The sequence below is a fragment of the Erinaceus europaeus genome, chromosome 1, assembly GCF_950295315.1.
Source record: "Erinaceus europaeus chromosome 1, mEriEur2.1, whole genome shotgun sequence".
Taxonomy (NCBI): Eukaryota; Metazoa; Chordata; class Mammalia; order Eulipotyphla; family Erinaceidae; genus Erinaceus; species Erinaceus europaeus.
Window position 1 is genome coordinate 102,948,628 of NC_080162.1, and position 19,825 is coordinate 102,968,452.

The window sequence follows — 19,825 nt, forward strand, 5'->3', positions numbered from 1 at the left end:
TCTCCTTCTCTACCTGCCCTCCCTCCCTCTCAATTTCTCTCTGTCCTACCAAATTAAAGTCTAAAAAAAAAAGGCACTACTCAAGCCCCACTCATCTGGCTGCCTACCACTTTGAAACTATATCCCTGCTGTTACAAATAGAAATACAATAAAATAAAAGTAAATACATAGTACTTTCTTCTCTTCATAGTAAGGATAGCATCATTAAGCGTTAATGACATTTGCTGAGCTCTTAACTATATGACAGAGGCACACACAGTGCATTTCACATGCAACTCTCACCACAAAACTGTTAAGTAGACGCAACTACTATACCCACTTTGATGACGATGGTTTCCAGAGAGAAGCCATATGCACCAGGCCACATAAAGACACATGGCAAAGACCCGTTGTTGTGGCTCCGAAATCCCAGCAAGCCAAAGAGTAATTATCTACATTCTCATCTAGTCCTCAAAGGATCTGTATTCTTTCACAATACTGTGCACAATCCATAAAAGCAATGCTCAGATATTCCAAGACTCTAACGTAAAAGAGTGACCCTACTTTGTGCAGCCTCAGCAGACAAAACTAAGTGGGATGGGAAAGGAGAGTAACTGATATTTTTGCAACAAATGAACAGTCAGACTAGCCTTCACTGACTAGGACACGGCAGACACCATGCACCAAGGAGTCGCGTAGAGGGTTATTTACTATTCAGGATGAGGTTTTCAAAACTATTTCTTAGGAAGAAAATGTTGTCTTCCACTGAGTTTTTGCAGAACTGTAATTCATAATCCCAAACTACTCTGGTTCAAGAGAAGCAGAGAAGTTAGAACCCCCATCTCTCTATCTCAGGGTTTCTCTCTCTCTCTTTTTGTATATCTTTTTAAGTATTTTTATTTATTTATTATTGGACAGAGACAGAGAGACACTGAGAGGAGTAAGGGAGATAAGAGAGACAGAGAGACACTTGCAGCCCTGCTTCACCACTCATGAAGCTTCTTCCTCACAGGTGAAGACCAGGGGCTTGAACCTGGCTCCTTGCACACTGTAATGTGTGCACTTAACCAGGTGTGATACCGCCTGGCCCCTCAGGGTTCCTTCAGTGGCAATGAAAGCAACTCTTAAGGGTCTGACAACCATGCTTTAAAAATAATATGGGGTGGAGGGGAGGTGCCAGGCAGTAGCCCAGCGGGTTAAGCGCACGTGGTTAAGCTCAAGGACCGGCGTAAGGATCCCGGTTCGAGCCCCCGGCTCCCCACCTGCAGGGGAGTCGCTTCACGGGCGGTGAAGCAGGTCTGCAGGTGTCTATCTTTCTCTCCCCCTCTCTCTGTCTTCCCCTCCTCTCTCCATTTCTCTCTGTCCTATCCAACAACAAAGCAACGTCAACGATGGCAATAATAACCGCAATGAGGCTGCAACAACTAGGGCAACAAAAAGGGGGAAAAATGGCCTCCAGGAGCGGTGGATTCATGGTGCAGGCACCGAGCCCAGCAATAACCCTGGAGGAAAAAAAAAGAAAGAAAAAAAAATAACTAGAAAAAAGCTGAAAAAAGAAAAAATTTTAAGTGGGTGACTAGTTTTTTTTATTTTTATTTTTATAAAAAGGAAACACTGACAAAACCATAGGATAAGAGGGGTACAACTCCACAACTCCCATCACCAGAACTCTGTATCCCGCCCCCTCCCTTGATAGTTTTCCTATTCTTTAACCCTCTGGGAGTATGGACCCAAAGTCATTTTGGGATGCAGAACGTGGAAGGTCTGGCTTCTGTAATTGCTTCCCCACTGAATATGGGCATTGAAAAGTCGATCCATACTCCCAGCCTGCCTTTCTCTTTCCCTAGTGGGGCAAGGTTCTGGGGAATTGAAGCTCCAGGACACATTGGTGGGGTTGTCTGTCCAGGGAAGTCTGGTCAGCATCATGCTAGCATCTGGAAACTGAAGAGAGTTAACATATAAAGCCAAACAAGTTGTTGACCAATCATGAACCTAAAGGCTGGAATAATGCAGATGAAGAGGTGGGAGGGTCTCCGGTCTGTAGATAGCTAGTAGGCATATTTTAGTTATATTCCAAAGGGCCTGTGGCTATACTAGTTTTTTTTTTTTTTTTCTTTTCCTGAGTCTGAAGTCTAATATGCAGGTGGATCCAAGTTATTGTCTGGGGAGATGATGTCATGGCTGGGAAAAGGACCAGAAAGCTGGATGAGGGAAGAGAGTAGCTCCCAAATATGGGAAAGGTGTGTTGATTGTAAACCCCATTGATTTGATGTGATCTGGGGTCCATATTCAGCTTAGGAGCCTATGTGACTACTGCATCTCTGTAGATCTGAGCTCACATTCTGTGGTCATGAGTAGGCACGTTCCAAGCTGCCCCAATGTCAGGATCCATCTTCCTCAGGTGGAACATAGAGTATGTTGTCCAGCCTCCCTTCGGAGGATTTAACATTCTTCACCGTTGTTGATCCAATTTGAGGGCAAGGTACAATGGGGACCTACAAAGGGGCCTATTTTGTTGTTCCTGTGGGTGGCTAGTTTTAACAAGCATTAAAATGCCTGGGAGGTGGTTTAGTGGGTACAGCACATATCTAACAATGCCTCTGGCCTTGGATTCAATCCCTGGCAATACAATGAGAGCACCTTGAACAATACCAACAAAACTCTATGGATGGTGGAGCCATACTTTGGTCGGTGTCTGTCTGTCTGTCTGTCTCTCTCTCACTCAAGATATGTAAAACAAAACTTGGACCAAAAGGTGACTCAGCAGTATTGTGCATGTCTATGCCTTTGGGTTTGATCCTCAGCATCACATGAGAGCACCCAGGGTTCCACGACTACTGATACTCCTCCCTGCTAAAACCCCAGAATAAAAAGATGGGCCAGTGAGACTCTTAGCAGTATTATATATATGTGAGGCTTTTAGATTCCAAAAAAAAAAAGGGCAGGAGAGAGAGCTCACCAGGTAGGACATGACTTGCCACACATGTGGCCCAGGTTCCAGGGGTACTTCCAGCGCTGTGTTGTCTTTCCTTCTGTCTCCCTCTCTGTTACATCTACACAACTAAATGAAAATGTCACAGGAGTGAGGTCCTAAGTTCACTAAAATGAAGGTGTTAGAGCCAGAAGCATACTACTAGGAAGCAAAGCAAACAGAGAAAAACTAAATGTTCATGAAAGGCTCTCCTAACAATAGACAAGCTTATTTTAGTTGTGCCTCCCCCCCCCCCCCGCCCCAATCTCAGGACCATCAAGTAAGTATTCTCAGTCCTCCCTGCACCAACTCCACCACACTGAAGGGATCTTTCATGCTGTGATCTCATTCTCACACATACCCAACACCCATCCTATCTCTCTATATAAAATAATGATGTTCTCAGTCATGTTTGAAGGACCCAATTTTATTTTCTTTTTATTTACTTATTTTCTCTTTTGTTGCCCTTGTTTTTCATTGTTGTTGTAGTTACTATTGTTATTGATGTTGTTGGATAGGACAGAGAGAAATGTAGAGAGGAGGGGAAGACAGGGAGGGGGAGAGCAAGATAGACACCTGCAGACTTGCTTTACCGCTTGTGAAGCAAGCCCCCTGCAGGTGGGGAGCTGGGGGCTCCAACCGGGATGCTTACACTGGTCCTTGCCCTTTGCACCACGTGTGCTTAACCTGCTGCGCTACCGCCCAACTCCCTATTTTTCTTTTCTAATTACATAATTCTCCATATAAGACAAAAGTTCTCCAAACTAGATAGATATAAAGACAATTTTTAAGTATAAGAAAATACAAATTACTTAGATTTCACCCTCCAAAGGTTTTTTTTTTTTTTTTTTGTCTTCAGGGTTATCACTGGGGCTTGGTGCCTGCACTACGAATCCAGTGATCCTGGAGGCCATTTTCCCTTTTGTTGCCCTTGTTGTTTATTATTGTTACTGTTATTATTGTTGTTGTTGTCATCACTGCTGTCCTTGTTGCTGGATAGGACAGAGAGAAATCAAGAGAGGAGGGGGAGACAGAGACGGGGAGAGAAAGACAGACACTTGCAGACCTGCTTCAACACTTGTGAAGCGACTCCCCTGCAGGTGGGATAAAATATTTTTTATGGTGGTCTGGGAGGTGTCGCAGTGGCTAAGGCACTAGATTCTCAAGTATGAGGTCCTGAGTTCAATCCCCGGCAGCACATGTACCAGAGTGATGTCTGGTTCTTTATCTTTCTCATTAATAAATATATTTTTTAAAAAGTATGTGATAATTCTTTTTTAAAAAATTATCTTTATTAATGTACTGGATAGAGATAGCCAGAAGTCAAGTGGGAAGGGGGTGATAAAGAGGAGGAAAGACAGAAAGACACCTGCAACACTGCTTTACCACTCGCAAAGCTTTCCCCCTGCAGATGGGGACTGGGGGCTCAAACCTGGGTCCTTGCACATTATAACATGTGTGCTCAATCAGGTGCGACACCACCCGGCCCCCTATGTGATAATTCTTAGTAAAAGCCATAAACAAGGTAGGGGGATGTCCTGCCTACACAATCATTGCTGTAATTTCACAGTAATTTGTATGTAGATATTCTTTCAATATTATCCTTATGAAAACCTCCAATATGAGTGAAAGCTCGTAAGATTGATTTCCACTAATTATGTCTTAGGAAGAATCACAAATCTAGGTGCCTAGTAGGTCAAAAAGGTCATGTAACTGAGAAAGCTGAGTGAGGTGGAATTTGGGAGAGGAAGAACAAATGCCTATTTGAAAGGGAAGAATATCTTAGTTTAGACCTAGTATTGTAAGATTTCCCTATTTTTCCTAAAGAGACTTAATTCTTGGGATTTCTACATGTTTCTATACATTTAAAAATTAGCAACTACAAAACATATCTGGATGCTAAATCCCAGCTTACTGGCCTATATGCTTTGGGTACAAAAATCCTTAAAATAAAACCAACACACAGTAAGGCAGTAGTGATATTTTAGTACACAGGAAAAGAACTGTACATGAGAAGTCACTGTCGTTCAGAAATCAAAACTTACTGTTAGGAGTAACAGGGGCTTGGGACTGGGCACTGGTGCATCTGATAAAGTGCACATGGACCTAGGTTCAAGCCCCTGGTCCCCACTTGCAGGGGAGGAGCTTCATGAGCAGTGAAAAATGCTGCAGATGTCTCTCTCACCCTCTCTGTCTCCCCTCTCCCTCTTGATTTCTTCTACTGAGAAAACACATACACACACACCATGGAAGAAGGGAAGGTGGGAACTTTCACAAAGTGAATAAAAGGGAAAAGAAAAAACACTGAATAATCATTGGTTTCAATTTTTTATTTTTTATTTTAAGAAACGAAATTTCAAATACACTTGCCCAATCTTTAAGTTCAATTAAAAGCAGTGGCTGAGGCAAAGACCAACTGGTAGAGAGAGCCTCATACTTTCCTAGTTTAATCCCTTGGTGCCACATGTACCAGAGATATGTTTTGATGGATCTAGCGTGTTCGTTCTCTCTCCCCCTCTCTCTCACACTCACAAATCTTTCTCATGTAATAAATTCTCTTAAAAAAAAAAAAGGAGAAAGATTCTCTGTCCTTTTTTGCCAAAGTTAATAGCTTTTTTTTCCCCCCAGAGCACTGCTCAACTCATATGGTGGTGGGGATTAAATCAAGCCTCAGGATTGAGAGTCTCTTTGCTATCTACCGCCCCCCCAAGTTGGTAGCTTTAACCATCTGCTAGAGGTTCTAGAAAATAACTCAACCCTCTACTACTTAAAATCCTAGAAACTATAGAGCAGCTGGATATTGGAGTTGAAAGTATATGGTCACCTAGATTTTGTAGATTTATTTACACATGTATAGATTCACAGTAACAGTCAAGTCTATACTCCTCCATGTAGAAAATATTCCATCTTTTTAAAAGTCATCTACCAAGGCAAGGAATAGCTGGAACACAAGATATATCACATTTGAGGTTCAAGCCTCAGCACCACATGGGAGCACCAAAGACTAAAGTAGGGAGAGTTCCCAAGCACTGGAAGCTACTGGAAAACGTATTCCCAATATATGCCTCTAACAACACTGCAAACCAAGAAAGAATATCATCTATTCATGTTCTGTGCTTTAATATTCACTGTTAGTGGGAGTCAGGCAGTGGCGCAGCGGGTTAAGCGCACGTGGCACAAAGTGCAAGGACCAACGTAAGGATCCCTGTTCAAGCCCCCAGCTCCCCACCTGCAGGGGAGTAAGTAGCTTCACAAGTGGTGAAGCAGGTCTGCAGGTGTCTGTCTTTCTCCCCCCCTGTCTTCCCCTCCTCTCTCCATTTCTCTCTGTCCTAACCAAAACAATGACATCAATAACCACAATAAAGTTAAACAACAAGGGCAACAAAAGTGTAAATAAATAAAAAAATCTTTAAAAAAATATTTGCTGTTAGTATGAAAATAACAAATCTGCAGAACTGAGAGATAGCTCACTCAGTAGAGAGCAAACCTTACCATGTGCAAGGCCCTCTCATTACATGGGAACCCTGGCACTACATGGGAGCATCATGGTAGCACCAAGGCAGCTCCATGGATAGTGGAGAGGTGTTGTAGTCTTTCATTTCTCTCTCTCTAAAACAGTAATCAACAGGGGGCAGGTGGTGGCACAGCTAACTGAGCACACACAATACCACGCTCAAAGATCTGGACTCAAGCCCCTGCTTCCCAACTCCAGTGGGAGAGTTGTACAAGCAGTGAAGCAGGACTGCAGGTGTCTGTCTGTCTCTCTCCCTCTCTATCTCCTTCTCCCCTCTCAATTTCTCTCTGTCCTATCAAAATAATGAATAAATAAACTTTAAGAAAAATAATAAATTGCCTCAGGAAGGTGTTAAGCAATTATACATGTGCAAGGTCTGATGTCACTTTTATTTTAAAAAAAAGGGGAGGGGAGCTAGGCGGTAGCACAGCGGGGTTAAGTGCACATGGCACAAAGAGCAAGGACCACTGTAAGGATCCCAGTTTAAGCCCCCGACTCCCCACCTGCAGGAGGGTAGCTTCACAGATGGTGAAGCAGGGCTACAGGTGTCTATCTTTCTCTCCCTCTCTGTTTTCCTTTCCTCTCTTGACTTCTCTCTGTCCTATCCAACAACTATGACAACAATAACAAGGACAACAAAAGGGGAAAAGATCGCCTCCAGGAGCAGTGGATTTGTAGGGCAGGCACCAAGCCCAGTAATAAGCCTAGAGACAAAAAAAACACACACACACAAATTATCTTTCTCTAAAACTAATCATGACTGGGACTTTATAGTTATATTACACAGAAAGCCAGAGCTATTTTTTTTTTACTTTTATTATTATTACCATTTATTTATTTTGCCTCCAGGGTTATTGCTAGGGCTTGATGCCGACACTACACATCCACTGCTCCTGGAGGCCATTTTTCTCATTTTATTTGATAGGACAGAGAAACTGAGAGAGATGGGAAGACAGAGAGGGGGAGAGAAAGATATATAACTGCAGACCTATTTCACCACTTGTGAAGTGACACCCCACACCCCACAGGGGTCAGGGGCTCACACTGGCATCTTTGAATGGGTCCTTGCACTTTATACTACTAGAGCTATTTTAAAAATAAAAACTGGGGAGTCGGGTGGTAGCGCAGCAGGTTAAGCACACGTGACGCAAAGCTCAAGGATCAGCGTAAGGATCCCAGTTCAAGCCCCCGGCTCCCCACCTGCAGGGGAGTCACTTCACTAGCAGTGAAGCAGGTCTGCAGGTGTCTTTGTCTCCCCTCTCTCCGTCTTCCCCTCCTTTCTCAATTTCTCTCTGTCCTATCTAACAACGACGACATCAATAACAACAGCAATAATAACTACAACAACAATAAAAAACAAGGGCAACAAAAGGGAAAATAAATATTTAAAAAATTAATTTAAAAAACCTGACAAGCAACAACTGATTGTAAACACTATATGCATCAGATGAATTGTCAAGGAAAGTCATTATTTTTTTAACCAGAGCACTGATCAGCTCTGGCTTATGGTGGTGTGGGGGACTGAACCTAGGACTTTGGAGCCTCAGGTATGACAGTCTGTTTGCATAACCAATATGCTATCTACCCCCACCTGGAAGGTCATTATTTTTTATACATCACTTGAATCCGTAAGACAATTTTATGATCTCTACCGCCAAAAACTCAATTATATTAGCATCATGACTCTGATGACAAGAAAATGCTAATTCTCAAAGTCATAGTACAGCTAGAGAACAATACAAAATTCCTTTTCAAGTTCTAATTGATTAAATAGTTTTTAAAAACACAAGTCTGGTTATGGTGAAGCTTCAACTTTACAGAGATGATAAGGCCAGCACCTACAACCACATAGCCTAGCTGATAGCAAAACTAAGACTAGAATCTAGTTAAATTGAGTCTTGGTACACATTGTCCTGTTCCTTCTATCCTATTCCTAAACCAACTTTAACTCAGAACTGCAAGAAATCCTGGAAATACTCTCCAATCTATTTTCTTTAAAACACTGGCTTAATGTTGTGTATGTGACTCAAAAGCAGAATTCCCTGCTTTTAGAAGCCCATGTCCCTGGACAAATTTATCTTAACATACTATGTGCCAGGTACTATGTCTGGTGCCAAGAACACCATCATATAGGAGTTCCATGCTCCTTCAGAGGACTTGGCCTCGAATATAATGCTTATGTCCTAAAATAAAGTAGCCTGCAAAGTTTCATCATGAGAATGAACTGAAATCTACTCTGCTGAGCTCTGGGGGTGGGCTTCTTAAAAGAAATTCCAGTGGTAGTTCAGTCTGATCAATCTGGCTCTGATATTTGAAGTCAACTATTCCCTTAAGCTACCAATCTACAAACTGGCTCATCATCTTGGTTCCTTTTCAGGGTGTCTAGGGAGTACCCAATCTTGTCGCTGTCCTGAGGGACCCAGAGTCATTCAACGTACTGACAGTTAACAGCCAGTTCTAAAGTGCACAAGATTGCACCATTGTGCCCCACTGCTGCACTGGACCAACCTGCTCTCTTGCTGTGTTTTCTGAACACCAGCCACTCACCAGGCAGGACAAACATGACCCGGCTGGATTTCCTCCCACTGCCTGTGACTGAAACTCCTCAACAAGAGCCTTCCCACCTGGGTGGCCCCTCCTAGTCTAGGTTTATCTTGGCACTAATCTCAAAGTCACTAAGGCCCAAGACTTTAGGCTACTTTGACTACTCCATCTCTCTCCATACCTAATCAAAGCTGCAGAATCTTTCCACAGACACCCCTTTCCTTGCCGTTTGCACTCCCGCACTCCCACTTTACCTTTCACCATTCTCTACCTGCCTTTAACTGTGCTTCCAAATGTCAAAAGTAATCATCCAAAAACACAGTCCTAATGTTTCACTCATGAAGACTTTTTTTTAATTATCTTTATTTATTGGATAGTGACAGCCAGAAATCAAGAGGGAAGAGAGTGACAGAGAGGGAGAGAGAGACAGACATCTGCAGCCCTACTTCACCACTCATGAAGCTTTCCCACTGCAGGTGGGTACCGGGGGCTCGAACCTGGGTCCCTGCGCATTGTAATATGTGCACTCAAGCAGGTGTGCCACCACCCAGGCCCAATATTTCACTCTACTACTTAAAGATGATAAAGTACAGAATAAAAATCGCATTATGTGGGAGTCGGGTGGTAGCGCAGCGGTTGAGCACATGTGGCGCAAAGCGCAAGGATTGGTGTAAGGATCCTGGTTCCAGCCCCCGGCTCCCCACCTGCAGGGAAGTCGCTTCACAGTCTGTGAAGCAGGTCTGCAGGTGTCTATCTTTCTCTCCCCCTCTCTGTCTTGACTTCACTCTCCATTTTTCTCTGTCCTATCCAACAACAATAAAACAAGGGCAACAAAAAGGAAAATAAATAATAATTTTTTTTTTTAAATCACATTGTGTGGTCCAGGAGGTGGCACAGTGGATAAAGGATTGTATTCTCAAGCATGAGGTCCTGAGTTCAATTCCCAGCAGCACACGTACCACAGTGATGTCTGGTTCTTTCTCTCTCTTCTATCTTTCTCATTAATAAATACATATTTTTAAAAAAAAACCACATTGCATCATAACTTTCTTAAAATGTATTTATTTGATTTGATAGGATAGAAAGATACTTTGAGAAGGATAAAGGGAAGGAGAGGAAATCAGGCAATAGCACAGCAGGTTAAGTGCAGGTGGCACAAAGTGCAAGGACTGGCATAAGGATCCTGGTTCGAGCCCCAGCCTCCCCACCTACAGGGGAGTCGCTTCACAGGCGGTGAAGCAGGTCTGCAGGTGTCTATCTTTCTCTCCTCCTCTCTGTCTTCCCCTCCTCTCTCCATTTCTCTCTGTCCTATCCAACAATGACGAAATCAATAACAACAATAAAACAAGGGCAACAAAAGGGAATATTTCTTTTTAAAAAAAGGGAAGGAGAGAGGGAGAGAAAAACAGAGACACCTGCAGTGCTGCAGGTGAAGCTTCCTTCTGCAGGTGGGAACCAGCGGCTTGAACCCAAGTCTTTGTGCACTTACTAACATGCACTTACTGCCTGGCCCTCTACTCTTGGTCAGACTATGAACTTTTCTAAGTCTTTACTAATACCATTCCATCGATGTAAAATATTCTTTTTGAAAGTTCTGCAATTAGTCACAAGGGACAGATGACAGGTAGGTAGGTGCTAAGTCCCCTCTGAAGTATTTACACCTGGTGGAGCTAGTTAACCTTTCCTCAATTAGCAAAAAAGTCAGTAACGGTGAAACATAGTGGGGACTGGAGTACAAGGGCTACTGGGGCCTGTAAAGGGCTATATGAACACGCAGCTTGCAAACAGGGAGAGCACTTAAGACAGAACATTGGTCATCTGGATGAAGTTTCAATATGCTGTAACATTCTTTACATCAGAGGCACTGAAAAAGAAGAGGGGGAAACACCACCTTTTGTGGGGAACATATATATGAAATAGATTATATGTATAGAGAGAGTGTGTGAAAATTTTGTTCTGTGTTATCAGCTTCATTACTTAGAACTGTTTACTTGTATGTTCTATTGATGGACACTGGAACTGTTTCTTGGTTTTGGCTATATAAATAAAAGTCATGAAAAACACAAAGCAGATCTTGGACTGAGTCTGGTATATTGCACCAAATAAGACTTGGGGGGTTGGTTTCAGATCCTGGAACATGATATACACACATGTACATCAATTTGACTAAATCAAGGAGAAAAGGAACCAAGGAGATAACTAAACCTATTAGAGCACCAATCGGCATGTCTGAGGTCACAGAGCTCATAGGTCCAATCCCAGGAACCACCCTATACCAGAGCTAAGCATTGCTCCAGCCCTCCGTTTCTCTCCTTCCTCTCTCATAAAAAAATTAATCTTGGGAGTCAGGCGGTAGCTCAGCGGGTTAAATGTACGTGGAGCAAAGCTCAAGGACCGGCATAAAGATCCCGGTTCGAGCCCCCGGCTTCCCACCTGCAGGGGGGTCACTTCACAGGCCGTGAAGCAGGTTCGCAGGTGTCTGTCTTTCTCTCCCCTCTGTCTTTCCCTCCTCTCTCCATTTCTCTCTGTCCTATCCAACAACAACATCAATTACAACAACAAAAAAAAAAAAACAAGGGCAACAAAAGGGAAAATAAATACTAAAAAATTTTAAAAAGGAGTAACATTAAAAAAATTTAATCTTATGGGGGCTGGGCAGTAGCGCAGCAGGCTAAGCACACATGGTGACTGGAGTAAGGATTCCAGTTTCAGCCCCAGGCTCTCCATCTGCAGGGGGGTTGCTTCGCAAGCAGTGAAGGAGGTCTACAGGTCTATCTTTCTCTCCTCTGTCTTCCCCTCCTCTCTTGATTTCTCTCTGTCCTATCCAACAAAAATAGCTGTAACAATAATAATAATAACAACAACTACAACAAGGGCAACAAAATGGGAAAAATGGCCTCCAGGAGCAGTGGATTCATAGTGCAGGCACCAAGCCACTGTGATAATCCTAGAGGCAAATAATAATAATAATCTTACGAAGACAAAAAAAAGAGGTAAAAGCAATCTAGAATTGGGAATGTACAACACTAGACAGTAAACTGCAGACAGTAAATTGGTGACTATAGAGAAAGGAAAGTGGGGGCTGGGCAGTAGCGCATCAGGTTAAGCGCACATAATGTGAAGCACAAGGACCTACGCAAAGATCCCAGTTAGAGCCCAGGCTCAGCACCTGCAGGGGAGTCGCTTCACAAGCAGTGAAGCAGGTCTGCAGGTGTCTCTCTTTCTCTCCCCGTTTTCCCCTCCTCTCTCCATTTCTCTGTCCTATCCAACAACTACGACATCAATAACAACAATAATAACTACAACAATAAAACAACAAGGGCAACAAAAGGAAATAAATATAAAGAAAATTTTTTTAAAATAATAAATAAAAGTGAAGGGGAGTCGGGTGGTTCAAGCCCCCACAGCAGAAGGAAAGCTTCTTGAGCAGAGAAGCAGTGCTACAAGTGTCTTCTCTCCTCTCTATCCCCTTTACCTCTCAATTTCTCTGTCCTATTATACAAATAAATGACTAAAATAATAAAAAGTGAATTAATGCCTTAAATAGGGGGTCAGATGGTGGTGCACATGTTACAGTGCACAAGGACTTGGGTTCAAGCCCCTGCTCCCTTATTGAAGAGGGAAAGCTTCATGAGTGGTGAAACAGTGCTTGCAGGTCTCTCTCCTGTCCCCACCCCACCTCTTCCTTCCCTCTCAATTTCTGTCTCTATCCAAAATAAATAAATTAAACTAAATATCAAAAAAAAATTTTTTTTTGCCTCCAGGGTTATTGCTGGGGCTCTGTGGCTGCACTACGAATCCACTGCTCTATTTTTCCCATTTTGTTGCCCTTGTTGTAGTTGCTGGATAGGACAGAAAGAAATGGAGAGAGGAAGGGAAAACAGAGACAAGGAGAGAAAGATAGACACCTACAGACCTGCTTCACCGTTTGTGAAGCAACTCCCCTGCAGGTGGGGAGCTGGGGGCTCAAACCCGGATCTTTACACCTGCCCTTGGGCTTTGCACCATGTGCACTTAACCCGCTCCACTACTGCCCAGCTCCCACCCCCAAATTTTTAAAAAAATTTATTTTCCCTTTTGTTGCCCTTGTTTTTCATTGTTGTAATTATTGTTGTTATTGATGTTGTCATTGTTAGATAGGACTGAGAGAAATGTAAAGAGGAGGGGAAGACAGAGAGGGAGAGAGAAAGAGAGACACTTGCAGACCGGCTTCACCGCCTGTGAAGCGACCCCCCTGCAGGTGGGGAGCCGTGGTCTTGAACTGGGATCCTTTTGCGGGTCCTTGCACTTTGCGCCACGTGCGCTTAACCCGCTGCTCTACCGCCCGACTCCCCCCAAATTTTTTTTAAGCCTTAATCTTAATAGTGAATCCCACCTGGCATACCACTGTTACCTAGAGATGAGAGAAATGCAAAGCAGAGCTGCCAAGGTGCTTCATCAAGTGCTTACCAAGGGGTTTTTTTCTCCAGGTTCCTTCAATAGTTCTGACAGTTCTCTACAGCCTCAACTCATCCCATATGGTTCAACAGAGGACAATGAAGCTACTTCTTAAATGAACTGTTCTTACAAGAACGATTTATGACCAGCTCTTTCTCATGAAGACTGGGTCATAAAACGAGTGCCCAAACAATGACACAGGCCATACATCATAACAGTTCAGAGCTCAGGTCCTGGTGCTAAACAGACAAACGTTAAATCCTAGCTTTTCCATTAAACAGCTATGAGATCCTATCTGCTAAACACACTTTTTTCTGTATACAGCAGAATTGATTCCCTTAATATCTGAATATGTGGCAGTGCCAGGTGTTACTACTACCTTCCTTCCTTCCTAAAACTACACCCTGTTATTACTGGTTGGGCCTGTATTTTCCTTAATAGCCTGCTGGTAGTTTTTAGGAGGGAACTTTCAAGATGGATGCTCTCGTTCATTATGTTCTGAATTTCCCCAATTTCCTTCTCTGAGAGCAACCTTACCTTAAATTATTTCTCATGGTCCAAGCAGTCCTGAACTCCATTTGTGGAAGGGGGGGGAGGAGAGAGGAATTAAATTTTATGATATACAGCATACACAAAAATTTTAGTTTTGTAAAAAATTGTTAATACTGATCCTTCCTTTAAAAGTGCAAACTGGCCTGAGAAATGCCACAGTAGTGATAGCACTGACTTATAAGCATGAGGTCCCAAGTTCAATCCCCAGCATCACACATGCCAGAGTGATGCTCTGCTTCCTCCTCACATTAATGAATAAATAACATTATTATTTTTTATTTATTTTCCCTTTTGTTGCCTTTGTTGTTGTTTTTTTATTGTTATTATTGATGTCGTCATTGTTAGACAGGACAATGAAAGGAGGGGAAGGTAGAGAGGGGGAAAGACAGACACCTGCAGACCTGCTTCACCGACTGTAAAGCGACTCCCCTGCAGATGGGGAGCCAGGGGCTGGAACCAGCATCCTTATGCCGGTCTCTGAGCTTTGTGCCACATGTGCTTAACCCACGGCGTTACCGCCTGACTACCCTGAATAAATAAATTTTTAAATATATATAATAAAATTGCAAATTCTGTACACAGCGGACAATAGGCAAGAGCTAAATCTTGTTATGAGTAGTGAAAAACATGTGTTCTGACCCAGAAGGGGCCCAAGTGATAGCACCTCTCTCAGGGATCTAAAATTTTACACGTTGTTGATTTGGTCAGAAGAGAAGAGGAAAACAAGTTCCACTGACTCTTCATTAACATTTTGCCTTTTAATACCATTACTGCCTTCCTAATTTAGACAGTCAAGACAAAGTTTCTACTCACTTCTTGGCCTCGGGTCCCGCCTGCACGGTCACTGAACTAATTTCCTAAGGTACCAGTTTCAGCAGGTCATTTCCTCAGATGAAAAACTCTTAATGTCTTAGTGCTTTCCGTGTGTGTGTGCGTGTGTGTGCGCGTGCGTGTGCGTGTGTGTGTGATGGGGAGGGTGCCCAACTAAGAAGTTCCAGCTAGCATTATCCTTTTATAATACAGGACTTGTTTTCGCCTAATTCCCCCCAAGAAAATTCAATAAGACTCCAATAAGACAAAACTGCTTGCTTCCTCCAACACAAGCTGCCTGCACAACTAGACTAGATCACTCCCAGGCCCCCTCCACTGTTCAAAGGTGAGCCCAGACACCCTTCCTCCATCCGCCCCCCCGCCCCCACTTCACTACTTGCTCCTAAAACTTACACTAACCAGAAGTCAGTAGTACACTGTGTTAAGCATATGTGGCGCAAAGCAAAAGGACCGAGGTAAGGATCCTGGTTCCAGCCCCCAGGTCTCCACTTGCAGGGGAGTCACTTCACAAGTGCTCAAGCAGGTTTGCAGGTGTCTTTCTCTGCCCGTCTGTCTTCCCCTCCTCTCTCCATTTCTCCATCCTATCTAACGACGGCAATAATAACAATAAAAAAGTCAAGAAAAGGGAAAATATATATAAAAAAATTTTTTTAATACACTACCCATAATGCCCACTTCCCTTTCTGATCATAAGACTTTTTTTACACAAAAACTTTTAAATTATCTTTTTTAAAAATTTATTTATTCCCTTTTGTTGCCCTTGTTTTATTGTTGTAGTTATTATTGTTGTTGTTATTGATGTCGTCGTTGGATAGGACAGAGAGAAATGGAGAGAGAGGAGAGGAAGACAGAGGGGGGGAGAGAAAGACAGACACCTGCAGACCTGCTTCACCGCCTGTGAAGCAACTCCCCTGCAGGTGGGGAGCCCAGGGCTCGAACCCGGATCCTTACGCAGATCCTTGCACTTAGTGCCACCTGCGCTTAACCCGCAGCGCCACCACCCGGCTCCCTTAAATTATCTTTGTTTATTTGACGGAGACAACCAGAAATTGAGAGCGTAGGGGGAAATAGAAAGGGAGATACAACTGCAGCACTGCTTCACCACTGGTAAAACTTTCCCTCTTCAGGTGGAGACGAGGCTCAAACCTCGGTCCTGGCACATTTTAACATGTGAGCTCCACCACCCAGCCAATCTGGTTGTACTTTCGTGGCGTCTCAATCCACTCCAACTCAGTCAGTTTGTTCTTTTAGGGAAGACTTTCAAGGAGGTGGAGTATCCATCACAGAGCCCTGCACTTTGCAGTTTTTGGTATTTACCAAAAAGAAAGTGATGGGGGTGGGGGCGGTGGTGGGGGAAGGTTGAAATAATTCACCCAGTCGAACAAGACAATAAAGCAATAAAGCCTATTTTCTCCAATTACCCCCTCTAGCCACAGAGCAAAGTGTGCACAGTTGGCAACAAGGCTAAAAAAAAAAAAAATCTGTGATACATACAGTAGCAAACCGGAGAGAATATGCCACTGAAAGGTAAGGGAGGGGTGAGAGAAAGAGAAAGGGGGTGGCACACCTGGCTGAGCGCACATGTTATAGTGCAGAAGGACCCAGGTACGAGACCCCGATCCCCACCTGCAGGGGGGTAGTTTTACAAGTGGTTTAACAGGGCAGCAGGTGTCTCTCTCTCCCTCTCTACCCTCTCCCCCTACCCTCTCGAATTCAGACTGTATCTATCCAACAAATAAAGATAGTCAAAAAAAATTATAAAAAAAAATCAAATCTCCGATACACACAGTAGCGAAACGTAGAGAAATAAGCCACCTAATGGCAATGGATGGCGGGGTGTGGGGGGGAGAAATCTGCGTCCCAATCCTGTTTTGTGCCACGATCTCTGCAATTGTGGGAGGGAGGGGACGATGATGATGATGATGATAATAATAATAATAAAACGATCACAGCCTCTCCGGCCTCGGCGTATAATAATAATAAAACGATCACAGCCTCTCCGGCCTCGGCGGCCTCAGGTGTGCAGCCATGGGAGCCGGCGTGCGGGCCACAAGGTGTCTTTCAGGTCCCTCCCTGCTCCAGTCTCTGCCGGAAAAGCCGAGAAAAGCTCAGCTCCGGGCAGCGTCGAGGCGGAGGCAAACTTTTCCGGCTGCCGACGTCAGGTCTCTCGGTGCAGCGCTAGGAACTCGGTCCCCGCGAACCGCGGTTGAGAAGCGCAGTCTGTCTGTCTGTCTGTCTGTCTGTCTATCTGGGGGGCTCGGGGTCGTCCGCCGCGGCCGCCCGGCCTTCTCAGCTCTGCTCGCGGGAAGGCGCCTCCGAGGGCGGCGCGGCCCCCGGGGCGACCTCTGCAGCCCGAGCCCCGCGCTGCGGACACCCACCGCGCCGTGACCCCGGCTCGCAGCCCCGCACTGGCCCCAGCCCGGCCCGGGGGAGCGCCCTGCTCTGGCGGCGAGGTCCCTATCGCTCCCGCCCAGCCGCCCTTCCGGGCCCCGGGGGCGGCGGGCTCGGCGCGGCGGTCCCCGGGCCCAGGCCGGCGGGACGGGCGGCGTGAGGGGCGGCGGTGGCGGCTTTAAGTGCTGAATCACCACTTTTCAGCCCGAGCTTCCAAACCACCGTGACCCTGCGGGCCCTCAGGGCCCCAGCCCTCCACTCCCCTTACCCACAGAGACGCTCTAGAGGCGGCCGGCAGGAACCAACAAGCGAGCGGAAGGCGCTGGGCAGCGCTGGAGACAGCAGCCACGCGAGCCGGTACCGCATAGCCCGGCGCAGCCGCCGGGGTCGCTGCGAACTCTTCCTTCCAGTGCCGGGAGCCGGCCCTGCCCACTGCGCATGCTCAGTCTGCCGCGCCGCGCCGCCTCCCGGGAGCCGAGGCCGAGCTGGTGGGGATGGCTGGGACTGCGCGGCCCAGGCCTAAGCCCGCGGGCCCCGCGCAGTCTGACCCCGAGCTGCTGCAGCCCAGCACCCCAGGGCTGGCGAGGCAGGGAGGGCCCAGGTCACCTCCGGGCGCACGTGTGAGCGCAGCAGTGTGTCTCTGGCTGTGTGTTTATGTCAGGGCAGGGTCTGGCGAATACTGTGAGGGCACAAGGGGGCCCTGTGTGCGGAGGCGCCCCCACTGGCTGGGGCCCCAGGCGGGCAGGTGCAGGAACAAGGTCAGCGGACTCGGCCGATCCGCGGCTCGCGGGCTCCCTCTAGAGCGCGGTGGGGAACTGGACGCTGCCGAGGAGGAGGGCAGAGAGTGGACTATGCGGGTTCGCATAGTCCTTAGGGGGGAAGGCTACCCTGCAAAGACCAAAGTGGAGACAGGTCACAAAGCAAAGCAAGGTCTCCAAGGGCATTCAAATCTAGACGGGAAACGATGACTTTATACTTCACAACTGTGTAATTTGTGGGCTACATCATAGCTTCTGTGTAGTTATACAACGCTGCTGCTGCTGCTGCTGCTGCTGCTGCTGCTACTACTACTACTATGACTACTACTGAGGTTATATAACTCACTATATAACTATATGTAACTACAATAGTATTACTACTATCCTCAACTTTAGTCATTACTTTTTTTTGTTTTTTCTTCCTCATCCAGGGTTATTGCTGGGCTCGGTGCCTGCACCATGAATCCACCGCTCCTGGAGGCCATTTTTTTTCCCCCCTTTTGTTGCCCTTGTAGCTTCGTTGTGGTTATTATTATTGCCCTTGTTGACGTAATTCGTTGTTGGATAGGACAGAGAGAAATGGAGAGAGGAGGGGAAGACAGAGAAGGGGAGAGAAGGATAGACACCTGCAGACCTGCTTCACCGCCTGTGAAGCGACTCCCCTGCAGGTGGGAAGCCGGGGGCTCGAACCGGGATCCTTAAGCCGGTCCCTGCGCTTTGCGCCACATGCGCTTAACCCACTGCGCCACCGCCCGACCCCCCCTGTCAACTACGTTTTTAAGAACTTTTGAGTTCTCAGAATGGAGGCTCATCAAGCATATTGGAGCAGTTCTTCTAACAGTGTTGATGTAAACTTTTAAATACATTTATGCTCATTTGTGAAATCTATACATGGGTTGAGGTTGAAAGTGGATGCAGCTGGTTGGAGTCCTGGGCTCCCACCTGCAGGGGGGGGTGGCTTCACAAGCTGTGAAGCAGGTCTGCAGGTGTCTTATCTTTCTATCCCTCTGTCTTTCCGTCCTCTCTCCATTTCTCTCTGTCCTATCCAACAATGACAACAATAACAGTAATAACAACAACAACAATAAACAACAAGGGCAACAAAAGGAAAAAATGGCCTCCAGGAGCAGTGGATTTGTAGTGTAGGCACCGAACCCCAGCAATAACCCTGGAGGCAAAGAAAGAAAGAAAGAAAGAAAGAAAGAAAGAAAGAAAGAAAGAAAATGATTTTTTAAAAAAAGAAAGTGGATGCATGTTTTGAAGGATCTGAAACAAACATGTGAGGAACTTCTTTCAGAAGTAAAAATGAGGGGTGGGGTAGATAGTACAATGTAAACATATTCTCATGCCAGAGGCTCTAAGGTCCTAGTAGTGCAATCCCCTCCCTACACTACCATAAGTCAGAGTTGAGCAATGCTCTAGTAAAAATAATAAAAGAAAAAAAATAATAAAGAGCAGCCCAGGAGATAGTGACAAATGGGTAAAGCATTTCCACTCTCCTTCATGAGTTCCCAAACTCCATCTTCTGAATCTCATACCAGAGCAAAACTCTGATTTTTTTTCTCTTGCCCGCCCCCCCACCATTTCTTTAATGACTAAATATTCTTTTTAAAAAACACAAATAAGGTTTCAAACCCCATCTGTAGGGGGAATGCTTTTTTTTAAAAGGTTTTTTTTTTAACTTTATTTATTATCAGATACAGAGAGAAATTGAGAGAGAAGGGGGAGATAGGAAGAGAGACAGAGAGACACCTAGAGACCTGCTTCACTGCTTGTGAAGGGACAACCCCCTGGGCAGGTGGGAAGCTGGGGGCTTGAACCAGGATCCTGACTGGTCCTTGCGCTTTG

The 19,825-nt window shown here is 45.3% G+C and overlaps 1 protein-coding gene across 2 annotated transcripts in view; it reads right to left on the reverse strand.

Annotated features, from left to right (window-relative positions):
- Positions 1 to 17,858, reverse strand: part of IDE (insulin degrading enzyme) — a 115,705-nt gene extending 97,847 nt beyond the window's left edge. Inside the window, exon 1 of one of the 2 annotated variants that reach the window (XM_060191936.1) lies at positions 17,488 to 17,858. In XM_060191936.1, the coding sequence (XP_060047919.1) occupies positions 17,488 to 17,585 (98 nt within the window). In that variant the 5' untranslated portion in view covers positions 17,586 to 17,858. The remainder of the gene's footprint in view (positions 1 to 17,487) is intronic. The other variant, XM_060191935.1, reaches the window with a different exon arrangement.
- Positions 17,859 to 19,825: the final 1,967 nt, after the last annotated feature.